The sequence below is a fragment of the Nicotiana attenuata genome, unplaced genomic scaffold, assembly GCF_001879085.1.
Source record: "Nicotiana attenuata strain UT unplaced genomic scaffold, NIATTr2, whole genome shotgun sequence".
Taxonomy (NCBI): domain Eukaryota; kingdom Viridiplantae; phylum Streptophyta; class Magnoliopsida; order Solanales; family Solanaceae; genus Nicotiana; species Nicotiana attenuata.
Window position 1 is genome coordinate 246733 of NW_017670670.1, and position 18896 is coordinate 265628.

Genomic DNA, 18896 nt, shown 5'->3' on the forward strand with positions numbered 1-18896 from the left:
GAACTGGGCACCCTTCTGGGTCAATCTAGTCATCGGGGCTGCAATAGATGAAAACCCCTCCACGAACCGACGATAGTAGCCTGCTAACCCCAAGAAACTTCGAATCTCTGTAGCTGATGCTGGTCGAGGCCAGTTCTTGACTGCCTCTATCTTCTTCGGGTCCACCTGAATACCCTCTGCTGATACAACGTGACCCAGAAATGCTACTGAACTCAGCCAGAACTCACACTTGGAGAACTTGGCATATAACTGACTATCCTTCAGAGTCTGAAGAACCAACCCTAAGGTGCTGCTCGTGCTCCTCCTGGCTGCGGGAGTACACCAAAATATCATCAATAAAGACNTCAAACGACGTCCGTTTTTAACCAAACTTTACAGAAATATCTTAATTCACATATAAGACCTATACCGGGCGCCGGAACCAAAATACGGGCCCGATACCAACACGTTCCAATCAAATATCATTTTAATTTTTCCTTAACAATTTCAGAAAAACAATTTCTTTTAAAAATTCATTTCTCTGGCTCGGGACCTCGGAATTCGATTCCGGGCATACGCCCGAGTCCCATATTTTCCTACGGACCCTCCGGGACCGTCAAATCACAGGTCCGGGTCCGTTTACCCAATAAGTTGACCAAAGTCAAATTTATTCATTTTAATATAAAAACTTAGCATTTTTCACATAATTTCATATTTATGCTTTCCGGCTACGCGTCCGGACTGCGCACGCAAATCGAGGCGACTCTAAACGAGGTTTTCAAGGCCTCGGAAGCACAGAATTCATTTAAAACAGGTGATGACCCTTTGGGTCGTCACACTTACTAAGACTCCTTTATACTAAAATAGAATGATAAGTAAAAATAGTAAAAAGACATATATATCTAATTACAATCATTATTGTTCATCTACGTAGGTTCAGATCGGAAATTGTCTCTCTACATCCTTCAAGGTAGAGGTAAGGTTTGCATACACTACACCCTCGCCAGATCCTATTTATGGGATTGTACTGAGTTTGTTGTTGCTCCGTAGGTTCGGACGATATCCTATCATGTTGACCTAGACAAATAAGTGTTAATACAATTCACATTGATCATTCACAAAAACCTATTATTTATTCTTTAATGTATAAATTTTACTCAAGACTTTATTTTAATATTATTGATATTAATTTCCTTTCAAATCGTATAACACATGACTCCGCATACACGTGCAACGCACGTGCCGAGAAACTAGTTTATTAAAAAAGTATGACTTTATTATCTCATTTTTGTATTTTTTGTCTTGCAGCTATACATCTACTAGGCGAAATAAACTTGGATAAAGTACGTGAATGGAAACCATTTTACAGGATTAAGCAACAGAGAGGTCTAGGGTTTCACTTACCTCTGGAAAAGAAGATAGAAGATTCAAAGAAAAATAGATATGGGCAGTTAACTGGCATGGAGATCATTAAGTTGGGTTACGAATTATATGCAGAGGGCTTGACTAGGGTTCTGAGAATTTGTGAGTTTTCTGATAGACGCAGAGGGGACACTTCATTCCGTTCCTGCACAAAGATGCAGCTAAGAATCTCCTCTTTTGTAATTCAATTACTGGAACGTGCAAAACAAGTAAGTTTGTGTTTCTATGTAAATTTTTGCTATCATTGTGTCCTTAACCATCTTTTATCTAGCTGTTGTTGATCCTTTTAACCGTTTCAATGTGCTTGAGTGAATTGTTTTTCCCCTGGAAATAAACAAGCCTTTTTAAATGTATCTCTTACCTAGTTAGCTAATCTGTAATTAGTTATACAGTGAAATAGTGTGTTCCTTTCTACTAGAAATTTTCCTTGAGAATAATTCATCTCCATAGCCATCCAGCCTGACTTTCTTGTTAAGGGATTTTGCAGTTTGAGAAAATGGAATTTTATATAGTAATACCACAGTCTAGTGGTTATTCATCTTCTGTTTCTAGAGATCAGTCTTATTCACTCTGTTCTGTGATGAAATGTAATAGTGTATCATGACTGGAACACTTGGGTCGTCATCTTAATTTTTCTTTGGCTAATGAGAATGGACTTCAGCTTATAGTTTGCAAGAAAGTCTATGATGCCTGTGGAAATATTCATGTTTTGTATTATGACGGGTTTAGAATGTAGGGAAATATGAATGGAATCACAGACTAATTTTATCTTCAGTACAAAGGTGTGAAAAATAGAAAATTGGTCTGTGTCAACCATTTGTGGAGTAATCTAGGAGAGTCAGTAATAGGATAGCTGTGGGTTATCTTGGAAGGTCGAGGTAGTAAATTCCGTGTGGCTCATATATGGTACATCCAAGATTGAGCAATTAAATGTTTGGGATAAACAGCTATTAGTATTGATTGAAGGAACAACCTAGAATATGTTATATGTAACACTAAACTGCACTAAAAGCTAGATGTTTATTAAATCTTTTTGCTTGGAGTAACCATTTTGATATAAATAGCTCATTAGATCTATTAGATTTTGTAAGCTCCTTGAGCAGATAGGAGGTTTTTGCTTTTCAGGAAAATTGACTTTTTTGTAATCAATTACATCCTCTGGATGATAGATTTAATGAAAGCTTACCTTACTTGATCAAAAAAATATGTAACACTAAACTAAAGTCAAAGATGAAAGTCGCTTGACCTGCTCTTGTTGTCATGGTTTTGGAAAGTAACTAATAGTAGAGGAAAGAGATTTATTAGATATACAACCAGAAGCTCCTGAGTCAATGACCTAAGATCCAAGAGTGAATTGAACCGAGAGATTTAAGCAACAAACCTTTATAAGTTAGGACGATAGAAGTTACTTCTGGAGATGACTGCTTAAGTGCTATACGCTAGAGGAACTTGGCCCCATTTGTTTCCACTTTATGGAGTTTTGAATCTGAATCATACAGATCTCTTGTTTTTTCTTTCTCAACCACTTAATATTAGTTCTTAATAAGTCTCAATTATTCAGATCTAGTACAGAGTCTTAAAATCATCAAGATGTTCAGTTAAAGATTTTGTGAATGTAATCTTTTACTACTACTCTATTATTACCATCACCGTCCGCTACCCCCATGCAACCACCACAGCCAACCACCTATAAAACCTACCACCACTATAAATCACCTCTACCATCAGCCTCCACCTCACAACCACCGTCTCAGACTGCCTTCACCACCAGTCATCACTACCAACCACCACTACCACTAGCCTCCACCACACAACCATCATTGTTGACCAGCACCATCCAACCAATTCCACCGCTAGCCATCACCATCAGTCACCATCGCACATCCATCACCTCCAGCAATCAATACACAACCACCATTGTCTGCTTCCTCCGCCAACTGCTGGCTTTTAGAATGTGGTTCATTAAAGAAACAATTTATGCAACACCATGTAAAATTAATATTATATTTAATATTTTGTGGATATATTATTTATTATTTATTTATTTGAATTCTATATTTGTTAGTTTTAATTAAAGACAAATTATATTTGGCGAAATATATAAATTGCCCCTTTATGTTGTCCTCAACGACCATACAAACATTTCAACTGACCCCATTACCAATTAAACACTCCAAGTGACTGCTAAGTGTATCAAATAAACACTTAAGTGCGGCAAACCACATGCGTGAATTACACTTGCCAATGATGTATTAAAATGAACCAATTAAAGGACGACACGTGTAATTTGTCATAATTAAAAACAAAAACAATCATCTGACCCCCTTCCCCACGCCCGACGAGTTCTAGTCCAACAATAATGGAGTCTCACCGGACTGACCAAAAAATTGAATTGACAGACAGCTCCTATAATCCAAGTACTACACGAGCGAGAGCTTTCTAATCTCATCAATGCCCATAGATGATTACCAAATTTTTTTGGTGGATATATAGATGCTCATTATCATAACAACTACATATACATTAGAGCCCGTGAATGTCAGAGATTTAAAGCATCAGCAAATCAGCTACAACAGCAGATCCGACGATGATGACTTTATTCAAGGAAGCATAATTACGAGACTTGGTAGGAGAACCGCCGGGAGCGGTGGCGATGAATGGAGGAGAAGCACCGGAAGAAAGAGATGATACCGGAGTATCGATAATTGGTGGAGCTGGTGGAGATAGATTGAAGATTTGTCTTTGGTATGCTTTTTATATGTGGTGGAGGCGGCTAAAGTAGTGGTGGAGGACAAGAGGAGTTGGGCGGAGTTCTTATGGTGGTGGCAGTAACAATGGTGGAGATGGTAGCGGGTGTCTGAGGTTGAAAGGAGACATAAGCACAAAATTTGAAGTACCAATTTTTCCTGTATTGGCTTGCTATTTGGGCTGCCATGGAAATTGTTTGAAGGTGAAAATTTTGGAGGAGGAGAACAGTGAAATGAAAGTAAGTGGGGACCACATAAAGTAAATTTTTTTTTTTTTAAAAAAAGCTTGATTTTAAGGGTTTCACGCGCTCATATGTGATTATAAAGCACACACTTTGCCATGTCAGCATGAGGTGTTCACGAGGTCGTACTTCAGTCTAAAATAAAGTGTGTAATTGATAATTGGGTCAATTGAGGTGTTTATCTGGTCATTGAGGACAACATAAAGGGGCGTTTATATATTTCGCCATTATATTTAGATGTTGAGAAAACCAAGTCTTAACTATTCAGTATTAAAATCTAGATACAATATCTTTGACGATAAATCCAATAACATCCAGAAGATGAAAATGAGGTGTGTAGTCCTTTTCTATTTTTGGTGTAATGGAAAGTATTTAGAAGACCATGAGTCTATTGTTGATGTCTTAGAATCCTTTTGACAAGACAAAGGATTTGGAGTTTCTTCCAGTATTTCACACGGTAAATATGGGTGACTACACAGTTTTTGTGTACTCTATTTATTAATATACAAATGTGTTCCTTCTCAAAAAATAAAAGTTTGTGTCAATGTGTACAAAGTCAGAAAATCAGAACCTCTCGGAAAATTTAAAAGTTGCATTTTAAGGCAAGAAGATTTTCTTCTTTTCGATAAGTAAAGCAAGAAGACTGTTAATGGATCATGAGGATAGTGCTTTCCGCTTTCTATAGAACAATAAGTCTTCTGATGGTTCAAACTTTAGGTTATGTCCTGCTGATTATAGGTATTCCCTGATGTTCCTTTGTGCATAAGAACGTGGACTATGATTTCAGTTTTAAGATCGAGTAAGGAGGAATAAAGAGAGGAATTTCGCATCAGAATTCACCATATAGCTTTTGTATAATTTGAGCTCTACTAACAAACTCAGCTTGGCTTCCATGTGTTATTTTACTTGTGCTTAGTTGTGCTCAATTGCTTAAAAAGATAGCTCATTTACCTGAAGTTCATATACGTCTTTCAACCTACTGGAGGATTTAGTTGACAAGGATAAGGGCAATGCGTTGATCTACAATCCAATCATTATGGCAAGACTAAATAGGATAGACTTTGACGCCATGTTTGCTGAAAGGCACAAGTTCAACCATCTCAGGGTACAGGTAATCTTCTTTTCTGGTGCTTTGTATTCGTTTCTGTGGTGGATCTCCTTCCTAATGACATGGTTGATGGTATTCTTAACCTCAAGATGCTAATATCTATGTAATCACGATGCAGTCACCGAGTCTGGAGCCTAGGTGGGTAGGAGCTCCTTTTGCATCAATGCTTCGGAGGCACCAAATTGTGACGCAAATGAATGAGTCCTCCGCATTTGGACTGTTCTAGCTTCATCAAGTTCTAGTGTCAAACAACAACAACAACAACAACAACCCAGTGTAATCCCACAAGTGGGGTCTGGGAGGGTAATATGTACGCAGACCTTACCCCTATCCCGAGGGGCAGAGAGGCTGTTTCCAGGAGACCCTCAGCTCAAGAAGGCCACAAGAGACGATATATTAGTACCATCAATAGAATCATAATAAAATGACAACAATATAAGAAATACGAAATAGATGGAAAGTACGATAATAACCAGCAGATAACCCCTAGCATCCTAATACGAACTCCTAAATGGCTAATCTTACCCTGGTACGCCGTAGAAATATTCACAACTCCCCCCTAACCTACAACCTTAATGCTCGACCTCCACAATTCCCTGTCAAGGGCCATGTCCTCATCAGTAATCCTAAGTCGCGCCATGTCCTGCCTGATCACCTCTCCCAAATACTTCTTGGGTCGCCCTCTACCTATCCTCGTGCCCGCCACAGAGAGTCGCTCGCACCTCCTCACTGGTGCATCAGTGCTCCTCCTGTGAATGTGCCCGAACCATCTGAGTCTTGCTTCTCGCATCTTGTCCTCCATGGGGTCACGCCCACCTTCTCTCGAATATCTTCACTCCTAATCTTATCCATCCTTGTATGCCCGCACATCCACCTCAACATCCTCATCTTTGCTACTTTCATCTTCTGGATGTGTGAGTTCTTAACCGGCCAACACTCAGTCCCATACAACATGGCAGACCTAACCACTGCTCTATAAAACTTACCTTTTAGTAACGGTGGCACTTTCTTGTCACACAGGACTCCCGACGCTAACTTCCTCTTCATCCACCCCACCCCTATACGGTGTGTGACATCCTCGTCGATCTTCCCGATCCCCTGAATAACCGACCCAAGGTACTTGAGACTACCCCTCTTGGGAATGACTTGAGGTAATTCTAGTGTCAAACAAGTCAAACACTTATCAATTGTTCTTCAGGTTATTCTGTACGTCACCTAAATACCGCATGACTCTTCTTTGTAACTATATCATAGTCTTGTACAAGTTCTGACTGTTTATTTGATTTATGTGTAACTGCAAATTGCATTTTGGATAGGAGTTAGTTATGTTCTTGCCTATATTGCAGCATCAGCTTTCCATCAATGAGTTATTTAGTTACTCAGATCTCCTCTCTTGTTTAACAGAACCAAATAGATCTCATCTAGTTCGAAAAATATCTAGGGTCTCTTGTCCTGAAGTTTCAAGTTTGGTGTTCTAATTCTGATTTAATTGGTCAAATTCCCTTCGTTAAACTTGAATATTGAACTAAAAAATGAAGAAAGAAGTTCGGTTTCAATTTTCCTTTTAGGGATGAGGTTTGATTGTTTCCTTATGTCATCTTTATCTTGCTTTCCAAAATTATTCCAAGTGTTGACGAACTTCTTCTTTTTTAGGCAAATGAGATAAGATAAGTTGAAAGAGAATAGGGGGGGGGGGGTAGGGGAGGAAGGAAGGTTGTGGATGGAGTTCCCATTGAGATGAAATGGGTCTCTATGATGCCAATTTTAAACTATAGAGAGGAGCTCCATTTAGTTCGGATGTGTTTTTATATGTAAATGTAGATTTTTATTATAAATGGCAGTCGAGAATTACAGAGCTACCCGATACTTGTGTTGGTGAGAGGTAGCAGGTACTCAATAAAATTAGTATTAGAGCAAGTCTATTATCACGCTCATAAGTCCTTATTAAAATGCTCATGTGAATGCTACAATGGGGTTATTTGGGTGGAAGGGTATTGAGTTCCTCATACCGAAGAATAATAGTGCATGCTATGAATTTTTCAATACGTTTGGCAGATTAATCAACTGCATATAGGTAAAGATGCCAATCCCTGAATTCTCCTTTGTAATAGATGAGGAGTGTTAGAAAACAGTAACAAAACTAGGAACATCTGAAGTAAAGTTGTTTTGTAGTACTTTTTATGTGTATTACCTTTTTAACATTATCTGTTAAATCATTTATCATGCTAACAGAAACTTTGTCAGGATGTTCAATTCTTCAAAGGCCTTCCCCATAATTTTCTACTATTAGTCAGGAAACTGGTTTGTCACTTAGTTATGCTTTTGTTTTGGCAGGGACACGTTCCAAGATCAATAAGAAATTGACGTGTGACTCGCTCGTTGTCATATTTTTGTTATACTTACATATCCTGTTTGTTCCATCTTTATACCACTGAATTTTCTTTGCAGCCCCTTGATTTCAACCTCGATGAAGAGGCATAAATGAGAATTGTTCCTTTCTGGAGAACGTCCCTCAGCGATACAAATACTCCAAGTCAAAAGTATTACATTGATCATTTTGAGATCCATCCTGTTAAGGTGTCTACAGCACTTTGGTTTCACTATGCCTCCTCCCCAGGGAAGTTCTTTTTACACTGAGGAGGAAATGTAAGTCACGGAATTAACTCACTTTTTCTTTCCTATTAATGTTGCTGAAGGTTGTGGCAAGCTTTCTTCCGGGGGAATCTTATGCCAGCTATAGCTCCACGCAGGAGACGCTAAGATCTTTACTTCACAGTGTTATAAAGGTGTGTTACATGGTACTAACTCTATCTCATTTACGTGACACCATTTGGTCGGGGTTGAGTTTAATATGTTCATTTGGCTTGTACATCACATTACTAGTTAATTTCAGATAGAACACATCGCATGAAAGTTTAAAATTTGATTGGTTAAATAAAGTTGAATTCATGAAACTTCTGAAAGTTGCAATCATATTACTACTAGGAGGATGTCAAATTCTGCCAGGGTAGAAAGAGTATACTGTAAATTGTGGATGGAATATTCAATTACTGTACAACTGTTCACTTACTATTTAAGTAAACGTCTGTTCTTGATTTACCTGTGGTGTAACATTCTTTCTCCTATATCTGCGTTTTTAGATACCTCCCACTAAAAAATATGATAGTAGAGCTCAATGGCATCCTTGTAACTCATGCATTTGTCACTTTCCAGGAGTTGTCAATTAAATGTGCCCAACATTATTCTTGGTAAGCCTGTGTTATTACTAGTATGGCCTATGCTCTCAAAAATTATTGTTGAATAGCAGCTGAAAATTGTCATTATCTCTAGGTACGCAATGAGAGCAATCTACATTGCANCACACCTATGTTAATGGACAGCATGGTGTGTAGCTAATCTCTTTTGATGCATTGGTGCTCTTATGGGGTCTTTTGTGGAAGTTCCTTGAATTTGCCTGTAGCATTGAAGTACCAGGAAGCAAATACTTCATGTGGAAATTAAGTAATATTTTGCGCTTTTAATTAGACTATTTGGATATTACAATCTTCTTATTTTGGGGAACGTGCCTTAGCAAGATTTGCTTCTTAGCAAAAGATCTTCTCGTGTTGGGTGTGGTTTCTGTACAATATAGATCTTATCAAAAATTGAAGTTTGTTTAGCAAAAGTACCTTCTAAGTTGCAAATTAGGCAGGCAAATGAAAGTAGCTTGTCTATCAAGGCAATGTCAGGGACTACTAACTCTGCCCATTTTCTTAAGCGCCTATGACAGAGAAAGTTCTTTCAATTTGAAATGCTTAATGAGATTATTTGTAACTTAATCCAACCTGATTACTAGAACAAATATAAGTCAAGGAGAGTTTCCAAACCATAAAACTATCCGCAAATTTGAATTTTAGGTGCGGATATATTAAATAGGATATCAGGACTTTTACACAGTACTTTATACCCAATTTTCATGAAAGTGATGACATCGGCTGCTTTTTCGGTCCAATTTTGCTTTATATGAAGAATTAGCTTGACAATCCTTGCTGCAGGTCTCTTCTATTAGAATTTACTGGCAAGTATGACGTTTTCCTTTTATTTGTGTATGTTGCCTTATTGAAGTCTTTGCTTGCGTTTTGGATGATAGGTACTTTCAAACTCATTAGTAAGTGTATTGACGGTAAAGGGTTTTCTGGAACAAAAAGATACTTCGGTGATCTAGGAAAACTGTAAGTTCTATAGTTAATTTTGTTGTCATGGTTTCTTTGCAATTGTCAATGGTGCCGCATAAGCTGTTTCCTATGCAGTTAAAATCAGCAGGATCAAATATCCTTTTTGCTGCTGTCACTGAAATATCAGACTCGGTTCTGAATGGAACAGAAGCTAGCGGGTTAAACGGAATGGTAAGAACATCTTATCTAATAGCATGCCAGATATTGTAACTACTAAGTTCCAAGCTTGAAACTTTCAATTAAACCTTGATTTAGTTATGAGTTTGGCATTATCTTAGGTTGTAGTTTGCCTCTGTCATCCAAATTTAATTTCATGCGTTCTTTCCAGGTGTATGGTTTTCATCAAGGAATACTTAAATTGGCAATGGAACCTACGCTATTGGGGAGTGCTTTCATGGAAGGTGGCCCTGATCGAAAAATTAGGCTCGATCGAAGTCCAAGGGTTGATGAGGTATGATACATTTGTGGTGATGATTTCTTATTTCATCTCAACTTTTTCCTGTAGAGATAACAGCTGCTGATGGTTGCAAACTTATGTTGTTTGAGTGGGATAAATCAATGCTCCATTTTATGTGCTGTCAGAGAAACATTCAGACATGTTTGGTCAAGGCTCAGTGGAGGTGGTCGTGTTGATTGACATAACTTGCATGGTTTTGGACGCTCATGTCTAGATGGCCACTTCCCCTGGATCTTCATGACTCATCTATCTTGTAAAAGGGGAATGGATGAATTTTATTATGGAAAAAGTCTGCACGACATTGAATAACAACACTCTAAACTGCATAACACATGTATATTGGTGAACCAAACTGTTGTTGGAGTAAAAATTGTCAGCTATATACTACTCCATGACTTGAACTTCAGGTGCAACTGTTAAGTTAAATTTCCTAGCAAATTATGGAATTTCTAGTCATTTCATCAAATTATGCAGAGAATAGGAGTCGTTATTTCTATGGGCCTAAAAATTGTAGTATGGCCTACAGGAGTCCTAAGTCTTCTTTTTGGATGAAATAATCTGGCTAGATGGCCTCTGAAGAGCTTGGAAATTTAAAAAATAGCTGTTGAGGAAACATTTAAATTCTGATAATCTGTTGCCAAGCTAACTGAATGAATATCTATCGCTAGTTCTGTTACATTATCCAATGTTATTGCTCTTGTTTCCAGTATGACAGTTTAGATGGTGCCGTCTTTCCTGTTGTTTTGGGGGGTTATAAAAAACTCCTAGTGCTGAATATTTCAATGCACTGGAGTTAGTGTCATTTCATATCTAGTGTGTGTTTGTGATAGGTTCTAGTTGTTCTAGCAGACAGATTAAATCATCATGTAAGTGGCTCTTTCGGTTGTGATGCAGCTTTACATTGAAGGGTATCTGCAAGCCATGTTAGATACATTGTATAAGCAAGAATACCTGACAGTCAGAGTCATTGACAACCAGGTAATCGAACTAAATTCTCAGTGCGTGTGTGTATGTGGTTTGCCCTTTTCTTAAAATATGTCAAAATTGAAAAAATGTAGCTCTGTTCTTTCTTCTATTTTCTTAATTATTTATAAATATGTCACCGCTGAAAAGTTCTAGCACTGTAGTCACCTTCATCATGAGACTGTAAACTTTTCTGTCAGAACTTTAGTAAAATTAGGAATACATGAGGTCATTGACAGCTTGCTTAGCTCTAATTTTTTTGTCATAGCAAATTAAGTGCACATGTAGTAAAGCCAATCTCAAAGTGTAACATGAATCGCAAATGACTTTTATGTTCTTTATATTCTGAAGGTTATCCTCAAGAACCTACCACCAAGCAGTTCTCTTATAGAGGAGACTGTGGAACGCGTGAAGGGATTTCTTGTGAGCAAAGCGTTGTTGAAAGGAGATCCTTCAATAGCTTCTCGCTCCTCGTCTTCTATTGTCTTTTCGATCTTAGCTTGATATATAGCAAATGTTGAAAATGATTCACTATTACCTTTCTGGCCTGGTTTTATGTCCTGGCTTGCATGACAATGACAATATATGAAACAAGCGCAACAAAATCATTTTGTATAAAAAGTTACACATTATATATAAATTTAATGGTCAAAAAGCCTGATTCTTTTATTAACTATTGCATACTTTTGGTTCATACGTGTAATACTTAAACACTGGTCACTGGTAAGTGCTCAGTAGTTTCAATGGCCAGGTCCTGAAATGAGTGCTGCCCAGTAATACCAGCTCAGTAGCTGTTTTACCATCCATAAGTTACCTCAGAATGCACATCTTTTCTTCCTAAGGGAACGAGTCTGTCTAAAGGAATTACCCACCCTGGAGAGTTTGCTTCTTTCCTGCAGGTGCAGGTCCTTTTCACAAACTTGCCCGCCTGATTGTTGCTATTTGGAAAGCCATAAGCTGCTTTTCAATTGCTGGAAAGCTAAGGTTCTAATTTGGTCCTCTGTAAGAGCTTAGGCAGCTTAACGCTCGCTGATAAAAAGAACTAACTGAAACTGCCTTGGGCTAACAAGTAGTGATCAAGTGATGCGGATGGCTATCAACACCATAGAGAAATTGATGCCGGTGAGTAGCAAATTTATAATTTTCTGTTATTTTCCCTTCCAGGAGAGTCTTCTCTGCTCTTATTAATTCCTTTTTTTAATTTGTAAGAAAAAATAAATTGAGAACGCATAACAGGAGAACAAAAAGGATCAGCCGCCCCTCCTAGCTTGACATATTACCAACCTCAACTAATTCCAGCTCAGGACTTAAATAAATGGGAATTCAAGTATTGAAGATCTGATTGATATTATGTTGCGCTACATACTGCAAATTCGATGAGCTTCAGTAAGTCTTGAACAACCTAGTGTCCTCATGTCTCTTATTTGTTAATTTTATTTTTGAATCTTAGAACCGAAAATGCAGAACATGAGAACAGAGAGTACCAAGGAGTCTCTCACTCAAACACAAACTGATTAAACAACATAAAACATACAAAGGCGAAAAGAAGGAAAGAGTAAGATAAAAGATTTGAACAGAACCGCAGTACAACAACAGGAATATTATAACACATGGGAATACATTAGCGGTTAATAGGCCAAATAAGGAGACGGCTCAGGATGAGACACGAAGGAAGAAGAACTCTACATCTTCAGTAATACAAACCTTACTATATCTATTTATACTGGCTCGCAATCCATAGAGTACTTGCTACATTTACATAGAAACTTATATAGCGTCTTACCGGTGATCTCAATGGACTTGACATCAGGTTTCTTCACCTCTTCCTTGGGAACAGTAACAGTGAGCACTCCATTCTCCATTTCCGCCTTAAATTGATCCATTTTCGCATTCTCCGGAAGTCTGAACCTCCTCATGAATTTCTCGCTGCTGCGTTCCACGCGGTGCCATGTGTCATTCTTGTCCTCTTTCTCCACGTTCCTCTCTCCGCTGATTTGAAGAACCTTATCGTCTTCGATCTCCACTTTCACTTCCTCCTTAAGCCCAGGGAGATCTGCCTTGAACACATGGGCCTCCGGAGTTTCCTTCCAGTCGACTTGAGTGTTCGTGAATGCAGAGGTCTCACGTGAATTGGAACCTGGAAAACCCAATTCCCTGAAGGGATCAAACACATCAATTGAGAATGGATCAAAGATGCTGCTTCGTCAATCCCTGGACATCCTTGGAATCAGTGACATCTTCAGCGAGCTTTTGAAAATTTTCTGAATTTGCTTTCAGGTTTCAAGTTTGTTGGTTCAAGGAAGAGGACCTGGTAGGTATTTATACTGTCGTAAAGGAGAGTTTAGTATTTTCTCGATACTTCTATCCGTACCGATATTTCTGCCCCAAGTAGATATTCCGGAACGTATATAAGCAGATGTCGAGAACTTTCCGGACCAATCCCGTTAGGCCCATACAAAAACACGCAAGTGCGCTATGGAATTGGGTCTGCATCTCGCGGAAAAAACGTGAAAATAACACGGGCTAGTCAGTTTTCGGACTGTTAATCAGAAAAATAGCCAGTGTTTGCAAAGTCATTGAAAAATAGTCTATTATGCTGAAATACAGAAAGTTCCAGCAAAATTTAAGCACGTCCAAATTTTCTTAAATCTATTCTTTAAATGCAAAAACTGGGAGCTTACAGCACCATTTTGTGGATGCAAAATTCAAGTTCCTACTAAATTTGTGGTGGGTGATCTGGACGCGACGTATCGTGTTCCTGGAACCAAGGAGTATATAAACAATGGTGGTTTCAAGAAAGAAGTGCCTAATTTGCAGGAGGTTGTTGTAATGGAGGAAGTAGGTCACTTCATCAACCAAGAAAAGTCTGATGAAATAAATGCCAACATTTATGATTTTATTCAGAGGTTTTAATCAACAGATGCCCTCTTTGTCGTCCAGGTTACTGCAACTTCATCGCTTGAAATAAGCAATGATACAGTACACACTGTAATGCTGCCACTTGAATGTATATCTATGATTGATACTGCATTTTCCTTTTCTATAGATCACTTGAGTTTTTGGCAGAATTTGAGGTGTACTTGTTGAAGTTTGTGACATAATAAGATACCTAATCAGATTTGTGTGCCTGAAATTGGAAACTCGATGGATAGAAAGGTGGAGTTCACCACTTTGTTTATAAGTCCTGCTTTGACATGCATTTTTTTTTTACTATCAATCCCCCACATACTACAGAAGAAATACACACTAAAAGAATAAGAAAAATGATTGCCTGATCTTTGTCACATGATACCTAACAGACTAGTACAAGTGGCAAGCAAAATCATGATAAATCCAAAGAAAATCTTTATTTCCTTGGTTTCTTTTCCAATTTGGGGGAAAATCTTTACCAAAACCATGATAATGGCATTGGTGCACTGCAGCATTGCTCTTCACTGGTTAAAACATACATTTTTATCCAATACTCATATCCATTCCCTCCAATACCATTAAATGATTAAATCCTTTGGTTGTTTCTGAAAATGTCATCAGGATGGACGAAAACTCATTTGGTGTAGGACTTGGAGCAGTGGAGTTTTTTTTATGATCCCCCATGACATCTACTTAGTGTAAGTTGTTGCTTATCTCTGTTCTCATGCTTTTTTCTCTTAAGTTATCATTGCCTTCTTCAATACTATGTTAGACTGCTGGTGTCACTGCAGCATTGCTCTTCACTGGTTAAAACATACATTTTTATCCAATACTCATATCCATTCCCTCCAATACCATTAAATGATTAAATCCTTTGGTTGTTTCTGAAAATGTCATCAGGATGGACGAAAACTCATTTGGTGTAGGACTTGGAGCAGTGGAGTTTTTTTTATGATCCCCCATGACATCTACTTAGTGTAAGTTGTTGCTTATCTCTGTTCTCATGCTTTTTTCTCTTAAGTTATCATTGCCTTCTTCAATACTATGTTAGACTGCTGGTGTCTCTCTAATATGTATGCCATCTTTGCCGAGGTGGCCATGATTTATACCTGCAGTCCTGGCAGAGTACATATTGATAATTGTTTCCTCTCAATGGTAATGCACAGTCTACAAACACTGCCAGCCTTTATCTAAGGCTTGAAACTTTTAGACCTTACCTAGAATGTGTTGTATACTTGTCTGAGTTGGAAAGTAATGACTGAGGAGAATGCTCAAATTTTACCTAGATGTAAGCATGTAAACATTGATTTTGGAATGAGATCCAGGATCAGCTTGGAACTAGAATGGAGAATCCAGGAAGGTGTTGCCTGCTGTTTTGAATTTTGATATACATAAACAGATCAGAAGGAATGATAAAGATATCATGTAAGAATTCAAGTAATAGATGAGTATTTCATTTAACAATGAGATGTTTTTGGCAAGGAGAGAGATATTTAAATTTAGCAAAACGTTAAAATGGCATTGGTGAGAAATTGAATAGAGGTGCACAAATTGCACTTTAGGACTTATATGTTGATGGAAGTGAAAACAGTGAATCTTTTGTGACTGTCCTCTTGCTTGGAGGTCACTGTTCTCTTTAGTGTTACACAAATGAAATTATGGATAGCAGGAAACTTGTTGCTCAGTAAAATATATTTCCAGGAATGTCCCGCTTTCAAGTGTGGGAAGACCACTTTTTATACGAAGTTTTTAATTTCTGACGAGGAATGGAGCTACATATGTGTGAAGGTGGATTAACTCCTCTTCTGAATGTTTGGCTTATTACTTGCCATATTATTACTTTCTTTTCCTCTATATACAATGATGTTGGTAGGCCCAAAATACTAATTCATTGATAAGAAAGTAGTAGAAATTGGTGAAGGCTCTGTGGTTCTATTTCTACATTGGTTCCTTTAGTTTCTGGCACTGCTTAGTGTTATATTGTTCCAATAAAGGGTTCTGAGCCATTACCCAAAGCCTCCGAAAACCATGGATTCACTGGGCAGTCACCAGGTGCCACCACGATCTTCCACATAACGAGGACCTGGTGGCTGTATAATATAGACATGCGGGGCCTGGAGCGATAGTTCCTGGAAGAGCATATCTATCTCTGGACATTATGTCACAGATATTATTTGGCTACAGGTATTATGTGTGCAAATCAGGTACATTTTTTTCCCTCTTCTGCCCTATTAACTTTCAACCCATGATAGAATACCTGTCCCTCATTTTCAAAATCCTCATAAGAGGTGGATTCATTTTCTTTGAGCTGCTTTTTGTTCCTTTTACTTTTTTTCTTTCGTGAAAATGCAGTAAAATCCTGAAGGCTTGCAAATATGGTAATTGTACTTCTTTTGCTGCTTGTATCACAATCCACCTATTAATGAAAATCACGACTAGCTCTATTTCCAGTTCCCTGCCCATTACTGGGATTGGCCGAATTTATTCACTTTCTCTTCTTTTTTTTTGGGCATTTGCATCTATACCCGTTTTTTGTGCCACATTTTAACCTGTGCCCGCTTTGCAAAAAAAATTGCAAGCGTACCCGCTTTTTCGCATAACTTCAGCACACGGGGCTGAAGTAGCAAAGGCAATCACACAAAACTTCAGCATTTTAGTAGCCGGGCCTGAAGTTCAGCTCTAGAGCTGAAGTTTTTGTTTTGTAACTCGCGAACTTCAGCTCTAGAGCTGAAGTTTTATTTTATAAGTTTTTGTTTAGTAACCGGGCTGAAGTTTGCCAGTTATAAAATAAAAACTTAAGTTTGCCAGTTATAAAATAAAAACTTCAGCTCTAGAGCTGAAGTTTTTCTTTTGTACTGGAAAACTTCAGCTCTAGAGCTGAAGTTTTTGTCTTTGTAACCGGGAAACTTCAGCTCTTTGCCAGTTATAAAATAAAAACTTCAGCTCTAGAGCTGAAGTTTTATTTTATAAGTTTTTGTTTAGTAACCGGGAAACTTCAGCTCTAGAGCTGAAGTTTGCCAGTTATAAAATAAAAACTTCAGCTCTAGAGCTGAAGTTTTTCTTTTGTACTGGAAAACTTCAGCTTTGTCTTTGTAACCGGGAAACTTCAGCTCTAGAGCTGAAGTTTGCCAGTTATAAAATAAAAACTTCAGCTCTAGAGCTGAAGTTTTTCTTTGTAACCGGAAAACTTCAGCTCTAGAGCTGAAGTTTCTATGTTGTAACTAGAAAACTTCAGCTCTTTGTGTTGTAACAGAAAAACTTCAGCTCTAGAGCTGAAGTTTCTATGTTGTAACTAGAAAACTTCAGCTCTAGAGCTGAAGTTTTTGTGTTGTAACTGAAAAACTTCAGCTATAGAGCTGAAGTTTCTTTTTAACATTTGAATCTCTGATCGCTGATGATCAGTTTCTCCATTTTCTTTACGTTTTCTATGTTTTATCTATATTACAACATATTTGATTTTCATGTTGCTGTTTTTTTGTTGGATAAAAATTGGTGCCTTTTTCTGATTAATGGTATGACCATATCATTCCTCAGTCCTCACGGAGTTGTGTTTCCAGACAATGAGAAAATGAAGAAGGAGAAGGGGAGGAGAAAGGGAAGCTGAAGTTTTTTAAAAAGTGGGTACGAGTGCAAACAGAAAGACAAAGCGGCTACAGGTTAAGTGCAATTTTTACCTTTTTTTTCCTTCAAAATTTGTTGTTTTGCTCTTCTTTTTTTATTCTGTGTCTTGAAATAGTTCATTAGCTTGATAAAAAGGCGGAAATTTTATCAAACGAGAGATCAACTTATTTAGCCTTCGGGAAAAAAAAAACCCAACCGTTTATGGATATTTGACCAGAAACTCCATCAGTTATTTCAAATATGAAAAATGAACCTAGATCTTGTCGTTAGAAACTCTTGTGATTTTTGCAGTTCTTTAAAGCATTGTACCTTGCTTCTCCCTTTGCTGCCCCTTGAAAAATATATACTCCCTCCGTTTCATATTAGATAAGGTACTTTCCTTTTTATCTGTTTCAAAACAAATGACGCGTTTCTAAATTTGGAGATAATTCAACTTTAAACTCTTTCATTTTACCCATTTACCCTTAATGAGAAGCTTTTATAGCCACACAAATGTCATGGCCCCACAAACTTTTTAGGAAAAATGCATAAGTGCCCCCCTGACCTATACCAGGATTCCCAACTATACACTTTTTCTTTGCGGGAATCCTATTACCCCCCTAAACTTATTTTAAATGTAATTATTTGCACCCTTAACGCTGTCAACCAAACTCTTGGCAAGTGGTGAGCTACACGCGCCCCCACATGTATTTTTAATGCTTTTTTTATTCTTTCTTCTTTTTGTTATCCTTTTTTCTTATTTCTTATTATTCTCATTTTTTTTGGTTATTTCCTTCCTTTCTTGAGTTTTGTTTTTCCGCTCTTTTCTCTTTTTTTCTTCTGTTTTTTCTTTCTTTTCTTTCTCTTTCTTTTGGTTTTGGNTTTTTTTTGGTTATTTCATTCTCTTTCTTTTTGTTTTGGTCACCGGCGGCATAAAATGGTGGTCGTCGGAATTTCACAAACACCATTTTTTCCGGCGAATTTTTGTTTCGGCGACAGATTTTTATCTCGATCTAAGTGTGTTTTGTTATATATATATATATATATATATATATATATATATATATATATATATATATATATATATATATATATAGTGCAATTTATGTGTGGGAGGAAGAGCGAAAGAAATAAAAACGAATATAAGCTGAGAAAACTTTTTCCAGTTAAAATTTCAGTACATCATTTTTTTTTCCGGCGTGGGAAAGTTTTTCGATGATGAGTTTTTCCCCCCAAATCTGAGTGTATTTTGCT

The 18896-nt window shown here is 37.6% G+C and overlaps 1 protein-coding gene and 1 pseudogene across 10 annotated transcripts; one reads left to right on the forward strand and one right to left on the reverse strand.

Annotated features, from left to right (window-relative positions):
* The first annotated feature begins 1278 nt into the window (after positions 1 to 1278).
* LOC109242119 lies at positions 1279 to 18307 on the forward strand. 10 transcript variants are annotated; one of them, XR_002070357.1, is made up of 12 exons: positions 6578 to 6696; positions 7947 to 8075; positions 8195 to 8284; positions 9628 to 9709; positions 9788 to 9883; positions 10041 to 10163; positions 11064 to 11147; positions 12032 to 12254; positions 12342 to 12518; positions 14664 to 14740; positions 14943 to 15019; positions 17577 to 18307. XR_002070357.1 is itself a non-coding variant. In XM_019408949.1 (8 exons), exons 5-8 carry the CDS (start codon positions 9881 to 9883, stop codon positions 11634 to 11636), a joined length of 363 nt encoding a protein of 120 aa, XP_019264494.1. In that variant the 5' UTR covers positions 1279 to 1610; positions 7947 to 8075; positions 8195 to 8284; positions 9628 to 9709; positions 9788 to 9880; the 3' UTR covers positions 11637 to 11771. The 10 variants fall into 10 exon arrangements, 3 of the variants coding, with proteins under 3 accessions (XP_019264494.1, XP_019264493.1, XP_019264495.1); XR_002070358.1 differs by having other exon boundaries at positions 17600 to 17638; XR_002070359.1 differs by lacking the exon at positions 17577 to 18307 and adding an exon at positions 16037 to 16601.
* Positions 12670 to 14596, reverse strand: LOC109242118 (annotated as a pseudogene).
* Positions 18308 to 18896: the final 589 nt, after the last annotated feature.

Coding starts and splice junctions, on each gene's coding strand:
- LOC109242119 (XM_019408949.1), top strand. Junction 10,164..11,063: donor GAAGTCCAAGGGTTGATGAG/GTATGATACATT, acceptor GTTGTGATGCAG/CTTTACATTGAAGGGTATCT. Junction 11,148..11,483: donor TCAGAGTCATTGACAACCAG/GTAATCGAACTA, acceptor TATATTCTGAAG/GTTATCCTCAAGAACCTACC.